Genomic DNA, 20548 nt, shown 5'->3' with positions numbered 1-20548 from the left:
AGGACAGAGTTTAGGAAACCCTGATCTAACACTTTGTTAGAATAAATCATGCTTTTAGCCGCCTACAAAATGACATTTTGAGTGAAATGACCGGCTAGAATTTACAGCTCACACCCATGCGACCAATAAAACAAATATAAAATTCTCACTCTGGAGCCTTGGAAGGGAACACTTACCGCCGTCACCAGCTTGATGGCACACAGCTGCAGCTCACTGACACTCTCCACAAAGAAAGGGGTGATACCCATTGAGGAGATCTACCACGGGGGGGGGGGGGGGGGGGAGAAAGAAAGAAAGAGAAAGAGAGAGAGAGAGAAAGAGAGAGAGAGAAAGAGAGAGGGGAGACAGCGGAGAGAGAGAGAGGGGAGACAGCGGAGAGAGAGAGAGGGGAGACAGAGAGAGAGAGGGGAGACAGCGGCGGAGAGAGAGAGAGGGGAGACAGCGGCGGAGAGAGAGAGAGGGGAGACAGCGGCGGAGAGAGAGAGAGGGGAGACAGCGGCGGAGAGCGAGAGAGGGGAGACAGCGGCGGAGAGCGAGAGAGGGGAGACAGCGGCGGAGAGCGAGAGAGGGGAGACAGCGGCGGAGAGAGAGAGAGGGGAGACAGCGGCGGAGAGCGAGAGAGGGGAGACAGCGGCGGAGAGAGAGAAAGGGGAGACAGCGGCGGAGAGAGAGAGAGGGGAGACAGCGGCGGAGAGAGAGAGAGGGGAGACAGCGGCGGAGAGAGAGAGAGGGGAGACAGCGGCGGAGAGAGAGAGAGGGGAGACAGCGGCGCAGAGAGAGAGAGGGGAGACAGCGGCGGAGAGAGAGAGAGGGGAGACAGCGGCGGAGAGAGAGAGAGGGGAGACAGCGGCGGAGAGAGAGAGAGGGGAGACAGCAGCGGAGAGAGAGAGAGGGGAGACAGCGGCGGAGAGAGAGAGAGGGGAGACAGCGGCGGAGAGAGAGAGGGGAGACAGCGGCGGAGAGAGAGAGGGGAGACAGCGGCGGAGAGAGAGAGGGGAGACAGCGGAGAGAGAGAGAGGGGAGACAGCGGAGAGAGAGAGAGGGGAGACAGCGGAGAGAGAGAGAGGGGAGACAGCGGAGAGAGAGAGAGGGGAGACAGCGGAGAGAGAGAGAGAGGGGAGACAGCGGGGAGAGAGAGAGGGGAGACAGCGGGGAGAGAGAGAGGGGAGACAGCAGGGGAGAGAGGAGACAGCGGAGAGAGAAAGAAGACAGCGGAGAGAGAGAGAAGACAGCAGAGAGAGAAATAAAAATAAAATACCATTATTGCTGAGGTCCTGTCTTAATGTGGATTACTGATTAATGCAATGATCCAAACATCAGAGGCTGGTTTGAGGAAAGAGGGAGAGCTGGCTACCTGGAGGATGGTGGTGTCGGTGAGCAGCTGAATCTCCAGCAGCTCAGAGATGTTGCTGACCATGTCACACACCTTGTTGTACAGCATGACAATGACCCGCTGCTTGTGGGTGGAGCACTTGGCCCGCTTGGCCTTGGAGCTCAGCAGTCCACCTGTTGCAGGGGACGAGAGAGTGATGCGCTGCCGTCTTGAACAAATCGCATCTCAATAATAGACCACTCTGGAAATACGTTTTTTTCATGTGTTCATCTTCTGGTGTTCGAAAATCAAATGGAAAACAATTCCATTCTATGTGACCCGCGGTCTGTTTGTAAACAAGATGGGAATAATGGCTGAGGAAATTGGTGAGGGCGTTTCAGACGAACGTGTGTGTGTGTGTGTGTGTGTGTGTGTGTGTGTGTGTGTGTGTGTGTGTGTGTGTGGTTATTAAGCTAGCTGACCTCCGTGAGGGTCCACCCTATAGACAGGGTCGTACTGGGGGTAGAGGGTGTTCTGCAGGTGGAACTTGGTGTACTGGAGAACCCTCTCGATCACGTCCTCCATGTATACCGCCTTGGGCATGTGGGCGGACGTCATGATGTTGAGGGCCGTCAGACAGGCGTCGGCCGACTTGGTCACGCGCTCCATAATGAGGTCTCGCCACAGCTTCTCCTCATCTTCGTCGTTGTCCTGCGTGTGTGTGTGTGTCAGAAAAGAAGGGGTGGTAGACAGGAGCAGAGTTCAGCCGATCAAACAAAATGCTTACAGAGTATAGGCTTATCGGTAGTGGAGAATAAATTATCCCCGAAGTTGTAATGTACTGGTGTGGGAAGAAGACACTCACGTGGCTCATGAGTGTCGAGAGCCTGGCCCCATCCTGGATGTTTTTCTCCAGGATATTCAGTACCTTCACCAGCTTATCCGACGGTATCTGTGAACCAATCGATTTCAAGGAAGAGAGATACATTTGAAAGGTAATTCGAACAGGGCCATGACATCATCAACAAGTGGAAAAGGCCTACCCTGCAGGTGATGCCCATGGCCTTGATCTTGGCCGACTCGCTGCCCAGCTCGTTCAACTGCTGTTTACCCAGCAGCAGCTCCTGTGGGATCTCATCGTCGTCTATTAATTAAGGATCAGAGAGAGGAGGGTTTCAAATATACTGGGCTCTACACTCAGGGAAGTGGCTAGAGGACATTAAGTTAGATTAACAACAGAGAAACCGTAGAGAGATCTAACTTACCCATCTGCGTAAAGTCCACATCCTCCAGATTCTCTAGGATGTTGTCAACGCTGGAGGAGAATCTTTTGAATGTGGACGAGTCCATCAGTTCTAAGAGGCAGAAAGTCAACGTCATCAGTCATCATAATTCATCGTTGTATAGCAACATGATCATTCGCGATCAAAATGGTAAACCAATGAACAGCTACCCTGGTGAGTGAGCTTGGGCTCATAGGCTTTCCTCTTTTTCTGGTTCTCTTTTTTCTTCATCTGCCTGGCAACTGAAAGAGATAGAAAGAGCATCATTTAATTTCAAACAATATTACATTGGTCCCTTAACCATGTTAATGCTCAGACCACGTCAACAGAATCATGCAGAAACAACCAATTCCTTTGATGAACAAATGTTAAATAATGCAAATATGTGCAAAACAATATGTGAACAACGGTTGCATTTCGTCATTATAAATAAGACAGGAAGCAATGTGTGAAATTCACTGTGGACCTCAAGTAAAATCACAAACCCACAATGCAATGCTCTCTCTCTGGACAGGGCCACGAGTGCCTAGACTGCAGCTTGCTGATAGCTAGGTAACGTTATTGTCAGCGTCCAAATGTTGAACTTTTTTTTGTTGTTGAATGATGTTCACTGAAGCACACACCTACACGTTTAAGCTTAGAAAATAGATCTAGCTAGCTACAGTAGCTAGCAAGTTATGTCCCTTGATCAACCTAATGTAAGCATGAAATGCCTATAAGCTATTAAAATGTAGTGAATAATCAGTTCGGCGCTAGAAGGACAGCTAGCTCACGTTTCAATTAAGTTGCGGGCGAGCTATAGGTAGTAGATACGGTTGGACTATGTGGCTTGCCAGCGACTATGTGGCTTGCCAGCGACTATGTGGCTTGCCAGCGACTATGTGGCTTGCCAGCGACTATGTGGCAAATTAGCACAAGCCAAGCACTGTACTAAACAGCTGCCTGTCTGGAGAACGAGGAACATAGATAGTAGGAGTGTGCCAAGTACTCAAAACTAGTATTATAAGGAACATTTTCCAAATACGATTATGACATGTTTTGTTTTTTTCATTATCTGTCACTGGAAAAAATAAATGTTCAGCTGCCAGCGCACATCTCTTTCCCTCAATGTGAAACGCTGTGTGCGCCAAACAGCTATTGGCTAGTTCTTCCGTCTGTAATGAAACAGGCGGGGTCATCGGTTGAGCCTGCTGCGACGATTGAATTAGATTAGAACAAGCCGTTCTCTCCCTCTGATCACACTCACACAGTCACCCGTCTCAGATCACAAGTCACCCCTTCTCCAAACATCGTGTACGAATCAGAATCCGGGGCTTGTTATTGTTGATCAACAAGTTATTTCCTGTCGACTTTGCTGAGGCCATATGGTTGTTTTGGTCTACTTGGTGTTGTTTAGTGGGCCCTAGGCTACTTTGTCCGTAAAATGATTCCATTGCTGGCGACGTCTGTTATGTTGTGATCCAAGCCCATGCTCGTTTGCCATTATTATTTATTCTCAGCCAGGCAAGTTTACCGAGCGACACATCATTAGAAATTAAAATGACTAATGTAGATTGATTATTTGAATTGTACAAATGTTGTGGCATAAATGTCAGGAGAGAAAAGTTAGGCTCCTCTCGAAAGTATAATATATATATATATATATATATATATATATATATATATGGGGCAAGAGAATTAGCCTACCTATCTAAATGTGTCTAGAATAAATGCAGGCTGTAATAGCCAGCATTAGGCTATTTATTAGCCTTTAGTCTTTATTAAATCACTGATAATGGAATAGGACTAAGTCAATAAATCGTACGCATTGTCATCTTTCAGGGTGGTTTACCTTTGAACAATGTGTGAATGAGTGAAGGAACATAACGATGCACTCAGTGATAGAGCTGTAGTGAAGGAACATAATGATGCACTCAGTGATAGAGCAGTAATGAAGGAACATAACGATGCACTCAGTGATAGAGCTGTAGTGAAGGAACATAATGATGCACTCAGTGATAGAGCAGTAATGAAGGAACATAACGATGCACTCTCAGTGATAGAGCAGTAATGAAGGAACATAACGATGCACTCTGAATGATAGAGCAGTAATGAAGGAACATAACGATGCACTCAGTGATAGAGCAGTAATGAAGGAACATAACGATGCACTCAGTGATAGAGCAGTAATGAAGGAACATAACGATGCACTCTGAGTGATAGAGCAGTAATGAAGGAACATAACGATGCACTCAGTGATAGAGCAGTAATGAAGGAACATAACGATGCACTCAGTGATAGAGCAGTAATGAAGGAACATAACGATGCACTCTGAGTGATAGAGCAGTAATGAAGGAACATAACGATGCACTCTGAATGATAGAGCAGTAATGAAGGAACATAACGATGCACTCAGTGATAGAGCAGTAATGAAGGAACATAACAATGCACTCTGAATGATAGAGCAGTAATGAAGGAACATAACGATGCACTCTGAGTGATAGAGCAGTAATGAAGGAACATAACAATGCACTCTGAGTGATAGAGCAGTAATGAAGGAACATAACGATGCACTCTGAGTGATAGAGCAGTAATGAAGGAACATAACGATGCACTCTGAGTGATAGAGCAGTAATGAAGGAACATAACGATGCACTCTGAGTGATAGAGCAGTAATGAAGGAACATAACGATGCACTCTGAGTGATAGAGCAGTAATGAAGGAACATAACGATGCACTCTGAGTGATAGAGCAGTAATGAAGGAACATAACGATGCACTCTGAGTGATAGAGCAGTAATGAAGGAACATAACGATGCACTCTGAGTGATAGAGCAGTAATGAAGGAACATAACGATGCACTCTGAGTGATAGAGCAGTAATGAAGGAACATAACGATGCACTCTGAGTGATAGAGCAGTAATGTGCACTTGAGTTACTGGCTTCAACGACATTTAAAGCACACTTCCTGGTTTTCCGATCACAAGTAAATCCGATTACGAGTATCAAGTGAGATAAAACAGATACAATTTCGACAAGACGAGAATGCCGAGATCCACATACCCCTAACAGACATACCCCTAACTCTATGTGGTGTAGAGTATGTAAGTAAAAATACTTTAAAAGTACTACTTAAGCCTCCCGAGTGACGCAGTGGTCTCAGGCACTGCATCTCCGTAGGGGAGTTGCAGCGACGGGACAGGACTAACTACCAATTGGATACCATGAAATTGGGGAGAAAAAAAATCTAAAAAAGAAAGTTAAGTAGTTTAGGATATTTATACTTGGCTATTTATATTTTTGACACCACTACATTTCAAAAGAAAATCATGTTCTTTTTACTCCATACATTTTCCCTGACACCCAAAAGTACTTCTAACATTTCGAATGCTTAACAGAACAGGAAAATGGCCCAATTCATACACAGAGAAAGTCCCGGGTCATCCCTACTGCCTCTGATCTGGCAGACTCACTAAAACACAAGTGCTTCGTTTGTAGATGGCGTCTGAGTTTTGGAGTGTGCCACTGGCTATCTGTAAATACATTTTTTTTCTTCTTTTTAAAAAAAAGTTAATCGTGCCGTTTGGTTTGCTTAATATAAGGAATGTGAAATGATTTATACTTTTACTTTTGATAGTTAAGTATATTTAAAACCAAATACTTTTAGACATTTACTTTAGTATTTTACTGGGTAACTTTCACGGAAGTTATTTTCTACTCACCTATCTTTCCTTTTACTCAAGTATGACAATTGGGTACTTTTTCCACCCCTGCAGATAGCTACTTCTAACAAAGATATTATGCCATCTACTGGCTGTGTGTAATGCAGTCCAACTTGCTAAAAGTGCTTGGCTGGTGATTGCATCGTCGCTAGCTAGTTTGCCATCTGAAGCAGGTAGCTGGGGATTGTATTAGCTACCTAGCTACAGTGAATCCAGCTAGCTAGATAGGAATAGGTGAAGCTTTGTCTCTCTGCCCCAGCTCACCCCTTTCGCAGCGTGTCATCATAAGCAACTTCGCAGTGCATGATGGGAGAATGCAGCTCCTACTGTATTCCACAAGCGTATGGGACAGTGTATTTAAGAATTACAAATAGCTAAACTGGCAGTCATAAGTCGGTCAATGCAGGTTAGAGGGAGGGAAACTCACTGTCACTCATGCTGGGTGGGGGCGACTCCTCATCAGAAGAGTCCCGGTAGCAGCTGTTTGAGCCTCTGCATCCCTCTTGGAAGCCCTTACTCCGCCTATGGTCTCCAGAGCCCCTCCTCTCCCGCTCCGGCTCATACTCCCAGGCCTTGTCCCCCCGGTTCTTCCTCTGGCGCTTCCTGGCAGCTGTGGAAAGACACACACACACACACAGTCAACTCAGCACGGAGTCACTACCTGGGGCGGCAGGGTAGCCTATTGGTTAGAGTGTAGAGGCGCCAGGGTAGCCTAGTGGTTAGAGCGTTGGACTAGTAACCGGAAGGTTGCAAGTTCAAACCCCCGGGCTGACAAGGTACAAATCTGTCGTTCTGCCCCTGAACAGGCAGTTAACCCACTAGGCCGTCATTGAAAATAAGAATTTGTTCTTGACTGACTTGCCTAGTTAAATAAAGGTAAAATAAAAAAACTACAGACTATTCTATACATGGTGTTGTTGACTGAGAACCCTGACAGACTAGACTGCATATTGTCTATAGTTTACTCACATTCCCCGTTGGAATCGTCGTCTGAGTCGACCTCTGTGTACTTGGGCTTCTCTTTGACCGTACTCCGCTTACGCTTGTTCATCTTCACCCTCTCGCACAGCGGCATGGTGGACTCCATCTCCGCCAACAGTTCAGGAGGAAGCTCTTCCAGCACAGACTGGTCTAGTCCACCTACAGGAAGACGGTGTCATGGGGTCTTATTGAAGAAGAGGCTGGCAAGAGGACAAGCTATAGCCCGTCGACATGTGAGAAATTCATTGAATAACCTCAAAACAAAGTCTGAATTCCTTTGTACAGTGCCGGATGACTACAATGACTACAGATTATTACAGACTATTACAGACTACAGATTATTCACCAAATATTTGCATAGGGTGATTAAATTGAGAGAATGAGCGCACAACTGCAGCCATCTTTACCTTTGCCTGACTTTCCTGAGAGGAACCTGTTCTTGCCAGACTTGGAGCCGTGACGATCCTTAACTCTGATGATCCTCTGCACCTCATCAAAAGAGAGCTTCTGCAGCACCACGACAGGCTTGGGTCTCTTACTTATGTGGTCCACTAGCCCCCGAACCCCCAGCCGCTCCAGCTTGACCCGGGGCTGGCCCCAGCCTTCTGCCACGTCCACAGCTCCGCCGTCCCGCTTCATCTTGGGGATCACAAAGTTCTTCAGACCCCCAGACCCTTGCCCCCCCAGCAGGTAAGCAGGGAACTCTGACTTTCTCTCAGGCTGTAGTTGTTTGAGTCCATCTGGGCGGTTTCTGGCCGCCTCTCCTCCGCTGGGGGACCTGAAGCCGGGTCTGTCGCTGCGAGGCCGCCCACTGGGGTCAAAGCCACCTCCACGGCCCTCCTGTTTGACCCTGGGGCTGTCCGGCCGGTAGCGCTCCTCTGGCGAGCGCCTGTCTTCATTCCTGTGCCGCCTCTCTCGGTCTCTGTCCCGCCCGTGCTCTCTGCTCGATGACTTAGGTGTGTCAGGGCGCCGGTCTTGCTTTCCGTCATGCCGGTGCCTGGATGGCTCACGGTGGTTATCGTGTTTGTCCATGCTGTTCTTGATGACCTCGGGTCGATTGTCGGCTTTGAGCCGGAGCACCCCGGCCGTGTCGGATCCTTCGGCTGCAGGGCCCTCGGCAGGCTCCTCGGGCCAGCGTTGTGCCTCCAGGGCCGGGATGGGCGCAGCCATGCAAGGGTCAAGCTGGCCGTCGGCCCGGCCCGCCTGTTGCAGGTCGATGCTGACCATGAGGGCTGGTCTGCTAGCTCCGTTTCCTGCCGCTGTAGCCTCCTGGGGGATCAGTTTGCCTGCATTGCCCCCTCCTCCACTGCCTGGCGCACCAGTGGTGCCTGCGGTGCCCCCTGCTCCAGGCTCCAGTGGAAACGAGTCTTGCTTTCGCTTCTTCAGGGGCTTGTCTGGAAAGGAACAATCACAGGCACACAACTCCATTAAACTACAAAAGTCCCAGAAGTACAACACTCAGAAATAAATGGAGAAATTAGCATGAAATCAGATGAATAGCACTGAAGCAAATCTACGAGACGAAGTCATCAAGAACAAATCCTTTTCTTTGAAAAGATGTTGGAGGAATGCATTTGAAAAACAATAAAACGGACAAATACACTCCCATGCATTTTAAGGTGCGAGAGCTCCTTTTAGAGCTCTCTGAAAGCTATAAGATGTACAATTACTCTATAGAAGTAAAGAAAATGCAGATGTTCATTACTTTAGAGACTGAGCATCAGCCAAACAGGGCCTAAATACAGGGGGGGTTACTGGTAGTATACACACCTTTATCCTGCACCTCTTTGGAGCAGCGCTCCCTCTCACTGGCTGACTCACGCTCTATCCTCTCAATCTCCGCCAGGGCGTCCAGCTCCGCCTCATCAAAAGGCGACGAGAGAGGGCCCTCCTGCCCTTTAATAACCCCCACGTTCTGCAGCACAGGGACCTGCTGGCACCCAAGCTCGCCCTCTAGGTCAGAGTTCTGATCCATCATGACTGGCAGCAGCTCACCAGAGGGGTCCTCCACCTCCTCCGACTTCACCCGTGACAGCGACAGCGTCAGCTTGGTGGTGTCCTTGGAGGGCGAGGTGACGATGTCGTACGCATCCTTGTCCTCTTTGCCCACCAGCTTCTTCTTCTGCTGTTTCTTCCTCTGGTCGGGAGACTCCAGTAGCAGGTCCGGAGGGCCTTCCCGGGGGGACATATACGGAGGAGGAGACTGAAGGATGAGCGGCGGCCTTGAGCCAGCTGAAAAGACAGTCAAAAGTGATGCTCACATTTATGTAATTAAGTTTGAAATGAAGGTCGCCACAATTATAAGAAACAGAAAAAGGCATCAGTCATTGCAACCGAGAATCTGGAGGTGTGGTAAAAATAGCATGAAAAGGGAGTTGGGCTGCCAAGGAAGGAGCTGGTGTCTGTCCCTGTGTACCTTTGGGTGTTCCTTCGTTTCCCACGGGTGAGCACCCAGGCTGAGGCGACCTCAGAGGGAACGAGGCGTTTCTCATGGAGGGGTCACTCTCCTGCAGATGGAGACGGCAGAGTGAGTGACAAGGCAATGCTTAGTGAGAAACTCTGTATGAACGGTTTTTGTTTTGTGGGCTATAAAAGTTCCCTCTAACATTTAGTCAGAAATACAGGGTAACATAATGACCCCTTTACTATTGATTCAGGATCTAAGTCATGGTTTGGAAGTGCGGGCGGTACCTCGTTCCCCAGTCTGTGAACTATACTCATGTAGTCCTCCTGTCTGTCTGGGTGGTGGTGGGCAGCGTTGGTCATCGGTCCCTTGCTCTCATGGATGTTCCTCATGCCTCCAGGGACCATGGGGCTGGCTACAGACAGTACACAAGTGACAGTTCATATCACTCAATCGTGTCGCTATGATGGAATTAAGTTAAAATTAACGATTTTTGAGTCTTCTTTGCTCGTGTATCAATTATCGGTGCATTTATTGTGGCTTACAGGCACATTTACTAACAGTACACAATCAAATATCTGAACAATGGTGTATTATCACCCCACCAACACACACAAGGCTTACCTTGCTGTATCTGTTGGTGCTGATTGTAGCTGGGGGGGTGAGGGTACTGCATGAACCCAGCTGGGCTCTGGGGAGTGTATGGGCTGGGCACAGGGCTGTTCTGCTGGGGGATGAACCGACTCCCTGAGCTCGACTGTGGGGAGACAAATCCCCGGCTGCCATGGGAGACAGAAGATCAGGAGACCAGGATCAGATGGTGTGCCAGTGTTTTTTCACTAGCTATGTGAAATTCACTACCTATGTGAAGACAACCTAAAACATGTCAAACATCAGATTCTATTGAATGTAATTTGCTAGGATATATCAGAGGTCTGTGACATAGTGGGGGAAAACCATGGAATAGGGTCCAAGATTACAATCGCCAATGTATAGAGACATCACTCACCTGGATGGATTAGGAGACATTGAAGCCTGCTGAAAGTTTGCTGACTGGGCTGGGCTGCCATGCATGGAATTCTGTATTGGTTTGTACTGTTGCACCATCGGCTGCTGCATGACATCTGCAAACAAAAAGGACAACAAATAAACCCAAATAAATGGTTAAGATACTAGTTCATTTGAGACAATACGATTGAATTCTAAGTACCCAAGTAACTTGAACTAATAGTTCAATGGTCCAAGTTTTGGGTATAAAACACAAATTGGTGGTGAAGATAGGGTCTTGATTTGATATACTAAAAGGAACATTTCTACACTCAGTTCCTCTTACAAATTGGTAAATGCAGCGTCGACAACCAGCAGCTACTAAAGGGTGCGTTTCAATAGTAAATCAAAAAAAGGTGCACTAAGCAGAAATCACTCTGCCTTTTCCTTGTTCCTAAAATTCAAAATAGTTCACCTAATTTCAGTTAATGTGACCAAACTATCAAGTATAGTGTAGAGAATCACTGTATCATCTAAACCACTAAAATATATTTTCCATAAACAAAATTATTGTATTTTCAGCTGTTTGAAGCTGGTGTACAAAACAAAGTAAGAGGTAAAACTGAAATTTAAAAAAGCAAAGAACAGAAAGAGCGCACATAGAACAGATCTACTGCTTCTTAGACTTGCTTTCAACGAGAATGACAGATCTATAATTGACATTTCTGTGAATTTGGTCAGATCGCCCAAAGAAAGTGACATATTGCAGCTTTAATCCATTAGCCAATCGACACTGTCCATAAAGACTTAGAAAAAGGAAATTGATTTGTTTAAGAAAATAAAGATCTTAAAATGACAGCTTCCCCCTAACCGTAAAAAGCACCAAATTAGCCTTTCACTTTAAGGTTGAGGGCAAGGATTTGTCTTCTTTCATTGCTCACTCCAGGTCGCAGTTGTAAATGAGAACTTGTTCTCAACTGGCCTACCTGGTTAAATAAAGGTGAAATAAAAAAAACTCAAATCCATATCTGTCTTCCGTTTGTTTAGAGTAACATTTGTTTACAAAACAAAGTGGCCTTCAAAGTGTGTGTACTTTTCTCCCTGAAGATGCCGGGGTTCCTGGACAGCACCGTCTGGAGCAGCGCCGGCACGTCGCCCTCTGGCTCATCACTGCCCAGGTTGTCCTTCAGCTCTCTGTGGGGGAAAGGCAGCAGGTCGTGTCAAACATGTGCTCACAGAAAGACAGACAGACAGACACGGCCATTGACGCAAAATATCTGCATCGTTGAACCATTAATGACTTGGGGTTGAATACCCACATGTGCTCTGTGGAAACCTGGTTAAGACCGTGGGCCAGCTGGGAGACCAGGTTCTCGTCCCGGCAGGCCAGCAGGCAGTTGACCTCCTCTGCGATCCTCCCATTGTAGAGCAGGCTTTTGGTGGTGGTGGCTGGGAGAGGAGAGGGCAGGGGTAGCTGATTCAACACTGCAACAGAGAAAGAAGAGGGACGCCGGTACAACAGACAGACATATGTGTTTTATTGCGACAGTTCATCACATGATGTTACAGCTGGAAATGACTAATCTCGTAGTTAATTCTGTGTGGAAGTGAAATAGAGCAGGAGGACTTACAGTCTGTAAGGCTAGCGATCCCAGCAAGAGTGGTGATGGGAACATGAGGCATATCCCCATTCATGCTGAAGGTGGGGGGGGGGCGGGGCAGTGTGGCGATACACAGGTTGCTCAGCGTCACAGCCGCCAGACCAGTACTCACATCTCCTTTGTTCTGGAAGAGAAAAAGACGAGGGATTCACTGTTGGCTACTTCGAAACACGGGAGGGGCTGAAAAACATAATGCTAAACTCAATACGAGAAATAGACCATACGTGTGACTCCTAAACCATATCATTGCAGTCCATTTGAAATACCTTTCTGTAGGGCACTGTTCTGTATGGATTAAAACCAAGGACATTTCAGGAAGAAGTCCACAAGTCTGAGGGGGAAAAAATGGCATAACATTTAATTGAAAAATTCGGCAAAAAAAATGATAGTGATTTAAATGTAAAAGTGTCAACTAGCTCCAAAACTCTTGGCTTGATGTTGCAGTTCACGTTAAAACCAATAGTGGAAAAACAGATAAATGTGGCGTTGGTGGGACATTTGGCTATGTTCTCTAATAAACTGCAGTCAGAGGCTACACTCTAATCACAACACATTGCCTTCTCATTATCAACAGAACAGCTCAATGAATGGCCCAATGTTAGCCCAGGTGTTGAGTCATACTGCCACCCACTCATCAAAGCATTCACAGCCCAGAGCTGAAAAAAAACCATCAGAACAAAATAATGGCCCAAAACAAATGCAACACAACATATGTCACTGTTTTGTCTCTTACAAACAGACCATGCTAAATCTATTAAGCTTTTTCATACTTAGAAAAGTAGATCTAGAACTGAAGTAAAAGCATTGTACACTGCTGCTACTGGCCGTTTATTATTTATGCATAGTCACTTTATCCATAGCTACATGTACAAATTACCTCGACTACACTGTATCGCCTCACACTGACTCGAAGGTATATAGCCTCGATGTTATGTAATTTTATTGTTACTTTATTTTGAAAAAAACATACTGTAGTTTATTAACTAAATATTTTCTTAACTCTATTTCTTAAACTGCATTGTTGGTTAAGAGCTTGTAAGTAAGCATTTCACGATAAGGTTGTATCCGGCACATGTGACAAATAACATTTGATCTACTTGAGTCCAGGATTGTGCTGAACTACCAAACTAACAATAAATGTCATGATTCATCAACTATAACAGTAGGAATCTCTCCGGGCTCCTCGGTTTAATTCAAAATATGATTTATTTGGTCCAACACTTTCTACAGGGATTTTGGACTTAGAAAGATTGTCTTCAAACTCTAAACTTTAAGTATTTATTCTAAGAAAATAATGTTTGGTGTAGCCTCAGAAGATACTGACCGATGATTTGACAGAGACAAATATAATTTGTTAGTGTAATATTGAAATCGCACACACACAAAGTAAACAATTTGACCCTAGCTTCCCTATACACACATACAGTGACAGTCGTCAGTAGCCTGCCATACTACTGACAGCTGGGAGACTGACAGGCCAGAGCACAAAGGAACAGATGCAGTGATGACTTGGGGGGGGTGGGGGGGTCATCATCAATAATATTACGAGATCAACGCAATAGTGCTTGAAAACTTAAGGGGATTTTATTTGTTTTGTTATGCATTTAAACCACAACTAAATCAATGGACATGTTTTTCCTCAATTTGTCATGTTTATGAACGACTGATAACTAGCTAACAGTACCGCGTTAGCTGATGTTCACCAAACTAATTTAATAGTAGCTAGCTAATTGCCCCACATTTCAGTGGTGAACTTTATAAAGGAGTAACGTTACGTATTGAAAACATGAGGTGGCTAAATAAAATCCTCAGTATTTATTAACATATTTTACGTTAGCTTGCTAAATTAACGTTATGTTCTTACGCGAACCAACCAACACAATATTATCCAACTCAATGTTGTTGATATATCGTTAGCCAACTGTCTAGCTAGTTACTGTAATCAATTAAATAATCGGGTTAGATTACGTTAGCCTAGCTAACTAGTTAGCTATTTATCTTTACTTGTGGCAGGTCGGATTAACGTTCGTCAGCTAGCTAGTTAGCAAACAATAGTCGTTGCTATTTTGATTAGCAGTTAGTTACTAGCTACGTTGATCAACTACGCTAACTTTAGCTAACGTATCTAGTTAAACATAAAATCAGTAAAGTCCTTGCTAGCTAACTAGCTAGTTAGCTAACCTGCGCTGGCCTAATATCTCGACATAGTTAACTATTTTTTACCAGACAAGCGATTTGATAATTCGGGTATATAACGTTAGCAAGCTAGTTAACTACCTAATACTCGGGCTCGGGGCCTACCTACTAAGCGAGCAAAACGTACAGTAGTAACGTTAGCAAGTGGCAACGATGATAAACATGACGAGGAGAGAAACTAGCTAACGTTAACTGGCTACGTCAGTTAGCTAATAAACAACGCGACTTTAGTTTTGAGAATTGGCTTATGAACATCAAACATTTATTGATAGTTTACATCACCATTTACCTTGTGATTTTTTTTTTGTTGTTGCTACGCTAGGTTGTCCTGGTCTGTGTGTCTCTCTAGCTCCCCCTTTCTTCTCTCTTGCTGCTCCTCCAACAGACCTCCGTTCTTGACTTGCCAGCTAACGTTAGCCGTCCAGCTAAACTAGCAGTCAACAATAATCTGGGTTGGGCAGATTCTTTCTTCTTCCGTCATACGGCGGGGTTGAATGTTTGAACGGAAGTATATTGGGGACACATTCGTTCGGTTTGAGTTTCTGTCGGTCTAAACCGACATGGATAAATCTGTGGCCAATTTAGCTTGTATATGTGTGTGTGGGGGGGGGGGGATAAAATGTTTAAAAAATATGACGATTGTTGCGGTGAGACTTCTCTCTTAGAACAAAATGCCGACCGGAAGTGCCGCCGTCGGAGTGACCTCCATCGGCGCCAAAACGAGATGCCAAGTTTGAAGGAATCACCAGTGTGTGGCGCAAGACAAACAAACCTGAAACAAACCCACAATCTATTTTAAATAATTGAACGTAAGTGTTTATAGATGACTATAGCACTGTTTGACAGCATGCCCCTGGCAGTCATCTACTAAACACCCTGGAATGTGTCATTTCAGATCATAGGTCGCAAGATAAATGAGACAAGAAAAGATAACGTTATGGGCAGGGATTTAAAACTCTCTGGGAATCCTCCAATGTAAAATCTTATAAATGTTTTAATGTTAAAATGATTTCACTCAATTTCATTCTTTGAATGATTTCCCAAGGGGTTTTCACTCCCATATCCCTGTTTCCATTTCCACCCCTGGTTATGGGTGATAGTGGAATGAAGGACCTTGTGTTCTTGTTGGGAATCAGTTGTATTGTTTTGTTGAATCTGGTGTGTTAACTTTAGGCTGTGACAAAAGCCTGCATCCCAATTTCTCAGGGCAGGCTTGAAGAACACTAGCTAGGCCTACATGAAGAATGTTTGCATAATTGTTTATATTTGTTATAATAGGCCTATGAAAACAATGTCATCGCATGAGGCCTGACAGTGCAGTGTGCACAAACATTATTCCATCTGTGATAAAGTGGAAGTTCTTCAACGGCTGAGGCGCAAACTCATAACCCTCAGCATAGGCCCACTCAAGAGGCATCATCAATAGGTCTACCACTGACCCAGAAAAAACAAGGCATTTCTGGATCCGGGGCAACAGCAGGCCTACTTCTAGGTCTCAGGATGCACTTATCTGTTACTAGGCCTACACATCCATCATTGGCCGACCCTCCATATGCTCTTTCTATTTTCAAAAGATTCAAATTCAAAGGCATATGCCCTGGAAATGTAAGCAGAGTCTAACTGTGTTACAAAATGGTGGGTAACACGTTGACCTTATATAGTGTACCAAGAGTTTCCCCTTTGTTTACGGCCATACCAGGCTGAATATGCCCGAAATTGGAGGCTAAGCAGCAGGGTCGAGCCTGGTTAGTAGGGCCTGCTTTGATTGGAGACTATGTAAAGGTTTTTGTATTTCTGTGTATTTGACAGTCTCTCAATTTAATTAATTGAGCAATCAAATATTGAATTAGAATGTCATAAGAGGAAATGCTGGCACAGGGAGGGAATAGCAGCATCTTGGAGCCTTCCTTCCCTGTGTTGATGTGTAGTGAGTTGCTGGCTCACATAGCGCCTGCATTGGTTTCACTCAGCTCACACGGGGAGGAAGTAAAAGGAGGAGGCGCGCAGAGATGAAGGAGAAGCATAGAGATAGATAGAGGACACATCTTTGCATCCATGCCATTATAGCGTCGGTGACCGCATGGGCAGCGCCATTGAGGCTATCTCCATTTTGAAGTAGTCAATTATCTTCTTCAAGATTGGCTGATCCCTCCTTTTCTGCCAATGAAGTTGGAAGTCCCACCCTGTTGACTACATTAAAATGGTGGAAACTCTTATTGGCGCTGCCCATGCTAACATGGCCTTTTGGCCACTAGAGGCCTCTATCATTCTTTATGAGGAGAAGCTACTTGTGAGCAACTTATACCCTGACCGGCTGGGCTACATTGGTTTCAGGAGGGGGAAGCATTTTGGAGCCTTCCTTCCCTGTGTTGATGTGTTGTAAATACTTGTGCATTTAGTGGCTGGTCAGCTGCATTGACTTCACTTAATAAGTCATGCAAGGAGGAAGGAGGAGCCTTACGGTGATAGGAAAGTATCCAATCGGAAGGTGTGATTACTGCAAGGAAACAGTGGAACATGTGCTGATACAGTGTGGGGCCCAGTATGAGAGGGAACGAGAGAGACTGAGATAATGTTTGAGGGAGATGGGGATACAGGAATTGAGTTTAAAGGGCATACTGAGTAGAACATCGTAAAAAAAAGTGTGGGCAGCATGAGAGGGAAAGAGAGAGACAGATACGGTGTAGTCAGTATTAGAGGGAAAGAGAGAGATTGATACAGTGTGGGCAGTATGAGAGGGAAAGAAATAGACTGAGATCCAGTATGAGGGAGAAGTGGCTACAGGAATTAAGTAGAACATTGTAAAAAAAAAAAATATTAATAATTAAAATGGGGCTTGCAGGTAGGCTTTAGCCCCTCCCTGTCTCTGGTCTCTCTCAATGTGTTCCAGTACCTCAGAGCCCCCTGGATTACCCCCCCAACCGGTCTCTGGCCCACACTCTAGTACAGTTTGTAGCAGTAATGCACCATAACGTTGGATGCCAACTGCCGATAAAACCACAGAAGGAGAAGAATCAGCAGCAGAGAGGTAGGAGGAGGGAGTTAGTTGCCAACAAGACAAGTTATTTTATGGCACAGGTTTTTGTGTACCACTTGGAGAGGGAACCTCTCAGTCAAAGAGAAGATGTTGGATAAATTACAACACTTTGGTGGCGGACAAAACTTAATTTGACAAGAGTGAGGATGAATTGCCTGCGGTGGGAGGTGTGGTGAAGATGGCCTAGGTTGAGCCTATTCCCAATGATGATGAAAAGGATTCTGGCCCAGTGGGAGTGAAGTTTTTTGGAGAGAATGGATCCTTGCCTTCTGGCGGATCCATATGTGATGTCAGGTTGGGTTGAGAAAAGGTTGTGGACCGTTGAGTCAGGGAAAGTAACTCGAAGTGGACTCGTGATGATTTCTTGTGTCTTCCGTGCAGAGGGAGCGGGCGGTCCAAACCACACACCTAGGGACAAGAACTGTGACTTGCTTTGCTCTCCGGAGCAGGGCGCCATTTAAAGGAATGTTAACTGGAGTGGCGTTAAGCGTTGAGGAGGATCAACTAAAATGGAAGATTCCCGGTGTATGTGACTTCCACCGTTTGGTGCGACGCAGACCAGGTGGAGAGCGTGCTGTAACAGAGAAGACACTGTCTGTTCGGCTGATGATCCAGAGTCTTTACCCAACCAAGTCAAGGATGTGTCAATTATCCTGTGAGAGCTGTTGTCCCAAACCCATTACGGTGTTTTAGGTGCCAAGCTTATGGTCATGTAGCAGCAGTGTGTAGGAGGGAGATTCCTAGATGTGAGAAGTGTGCAGGAGGACATGAGACAAAGGAATGTGTAGTATTGGTGGACAAAGTTGTGTGTGTAACTGTAGGGGTACCCATGGTGCTGGAGATCAGAGGTGTGCGGTGAGAGAAGGGCAGGTTGAGGTTGCCAAGATCAGAGAAGTACAGAAGGTGTCGTATGTTGAGGCAGTGAAGAGAGTAGTAGAGGAAGATGGTTCCAGGGTGAGGGATTCTGAGAGGATCCCTGTGAGTTGGCCGAGGCCAATAGCGAGTGATAGGAATAACATGTTCTTCAGTAAGTTTGGCTTCTTAACATTCATAGCCATGGTTATTAACTGTACCACAGAAATGTAATAGAATGTTAGAATGCAGAAGAGTTACAGGGGGTAGTGGTAGTGTTCTGTCCTCCCAGGCTGTTGGCCTGATGTAGGATTAGATAGGGTTAAATAGTGGAATGGAGTGGTGTTTTAATGAGGATTAGATATGATTAAAAAGTGGAATGGAGTGGTGTTTTTTATGGGGATTAGATATGATTAAAAAGTGGAATGGAGTGGTGTTTTTTATGGGGATTAGATAGGGTTAAATAGTGGAATGGGATGGCGTTTTAATGAGGATTAGATAGGGTTAAATAGTGGAATGGAGTGGCGTTTTAATGAGGATTAGATAGGGCTAAATAGTGGAATGGAGTGGCGTTTTAATGAGGACTAGATAGGGTTAAATAGTGGAATGGAGTGGTGTTTTTATAAGCATTAGATAGGGTTAAATAGTGGAATGGAGTGGTGTTTTAATGAGGATTAGATAGGGTTAAATAGTGGAATGGAGTGGTGTTTTAATGAGGATTAGATAGGGTTAAATAGTGGAATGGGGTGGTGTTTTAATGAGGATTAGATAGGGTTAAATAGTGGAATGGGGTGGTGTTTTAATGAGGATTAGATAGGGATAAATAGTGGAATGGAGTGGTGTTTTAATGAGGATTAGATAGGGATAAATAGTGGAATGGAGTGGTGTTTTAATGAGGATTAGATAGGGTTAAATAGTGGAATGGGGTGGTGTTTTAATGAGGATTAGATAGGGATAAATAGTGGAATGGGGTGGTGTTTTAATGAGGATTAGATATTGTTAAATAGTGGAATGGAGTGGTGTTTTAATGAGGATTAGATAGGGTTAAATAGTGGAATGGGGTGGTGTTTTTTTTACGACGGCTAATAGTTTTTGTATTACCAAGTATAATTGATTGTACAGTAGGTGGCGGCATGCACCTCTTACGCTTGTTTGCGGACCGCCATAATACCATAGAAGAAGAAAAGGAAGAAGAAGAAGAAGAAGAAGACGCAGTGGTAAAAGAGCAGCATCTCGGAACCTTCCTTCCCTTGGGTTTTCTAATTTGGGCAAAAATCTGTGCTCTCTCATCCGTTACCCAGAAACCGATAGGTAGTCGAGGAGTGTGTTAATTAATTTAGCAGGGAAACGGAAGACGGTCCATCCCTCCTCAATAGCCTCCTTTTGGCGAGGAAGCACAAATGTATCCTAACAGTCTCTGACTAACAGTCAGAGTTTTGAAATCTGCCATACCCCCTTTGAATCAGCTATTGGTTTCTCAAACGAGAAAAGCATGCAAACATTTAAAAACCATATGCTACTTATGATATATGAAACCATATTCTTCTTATGATATATGAAACCATATTCTTCTTATGATATATGAAATTATATGATATGATATGAAATGATATGCTACTTATATGATATGAAATATTCTACTTATGATATGAAATGATATGCTACTTATATGATATGAAATATTCTACTTATGATATGAAATGATATGCTACTTATATGATATGAAATATTCTACTTATGATATGAAATGATATGCTACTTATGATATGAAATGATATGCTACTTATCCCTTTATCTATAAAATGTCTAGCACAACTAGCTAAATTAGTTTTATCACTTTATACATTCATTTTGAGATTCCACTCTTGACTCCATTTGCCTGATGACGTGTGATTGGAGGAGAGTCATTTCATACAAGCGCATTTCCATCCACTTTCCCTCCACTAACCAGGTTTCCATCCACTTCCCCTCCACTAACCAGGTTTCCATCCACTTCCCCTCCACTAACCAGGTTTCCATCCACTTCCCCTCCACTAACCAGGTTTCCATCCACTTCCCCTCCACTAACCAGATTTCCATCCACTTCCCCTCCACTAACCAGGTTTCCATCCACTTCCCCTCCACTAACCAGGTTT

General features: G+C 45.0%; 1 protein-coding gene across 1 annotated transcript in view; it reads right to left on the bottom strand.

Annotated features, from left to right (window-relative positions):
- The window catches only part of LOC139410598 (NIPBL cohesin loading factor a), a 42666-nt gene extending 27694 nt beyond the window's left edge, over positions 1 to 14972 (bottom strand). The window contains exons 1-20 of the mRNA XM_071155904.1: positions 14814 to 14972; positions 12595 to 12659; positions 12299 to 12452; positions 11987 to 12152; positions 11761 to 11861; positions 10690 to 10804; positions 10305 to 10459; positions 9968 to 10095; positions 9693 to 9783; positions 9047 to 9508; positions 7684 to 8670; positions 7265 to 7435; positions 6723 to 6905; positions 2766 to 2837; positions 2578 to 2667; positions 2356 to 2456; positions 2178 to 2264; positions 1795 to 2023; positions 1355 to 1506; positions 177 to 257 (exon numbers count right to left, since the gene is read on the bottom strand). Of these exons, the coding sequence (XP_071012005.1) occupies positions 177 to 257; positions 1355 to 1506; positions 1795 to 2023; positions 2178 to 2264; positions 2356 to 2456; positions 2578 to 2667; positions 2766 to 2837; positions 6723 to 6905; positions 7265 to 7435; positions 7684 to 8670; positions 9047 to 9508; positions 9693 to 9783; positions 9968 to 10095; positions 10305 to 10459; positions 10690 to 10804; positions 11761 to 11861; positions 11987 to 12152; positions 12299 to 12362 (3435 nt within the window). The 5' untranslated portion in view covers positions 12363 to 12452; positions 12595 to 12659; positions 14814 to 14972. The remainder of the gene's footprint in view (positions 1 to 176; positions 258 to 1354; positions 1507 to 1794; positions 2024 to 2177; positions 2265 to 2355; positions 2457 to 2577; positions 2668 to 2765; positions 2838 to 6722; positions 6906 to 7264; positions 7436 to 7683; positions 8671 to 9046; positions 9509 to 9692; positions 9784 to 9967; positions 10096 to 10304; positions 10460 to 10689; positions 10805 to 11760; positions 11862 to 11986; positions 12153 to 12298; positions 12453 to 12594; positions 12660 to 14813) is intronic.
- Between the last annotated feature and the right edge of the window lie 5576 nt (positions 14973 to 20548).

This window comes from Oncorhynchus clarkii, chromosome 6, assembly GCF_045791955.1.
Source record: "Oncorhynchus clarkii lewisi isolate Uvic-CL-2024 chromosome 6, UVic_Ocla_1.0, whole genome shotgun sequence".
Classification (NCBI taxonomy): domain Eukaryota; kingdom Metazoa; phylum Chordata; class Actinopteri; order Salmoniformes; family Salmonidae; genus Oncorhynchus; species Oncorhynchus clarkii.
This window is presented reverse-complemented; position numbering and strand designations above follow the sequence as displayed.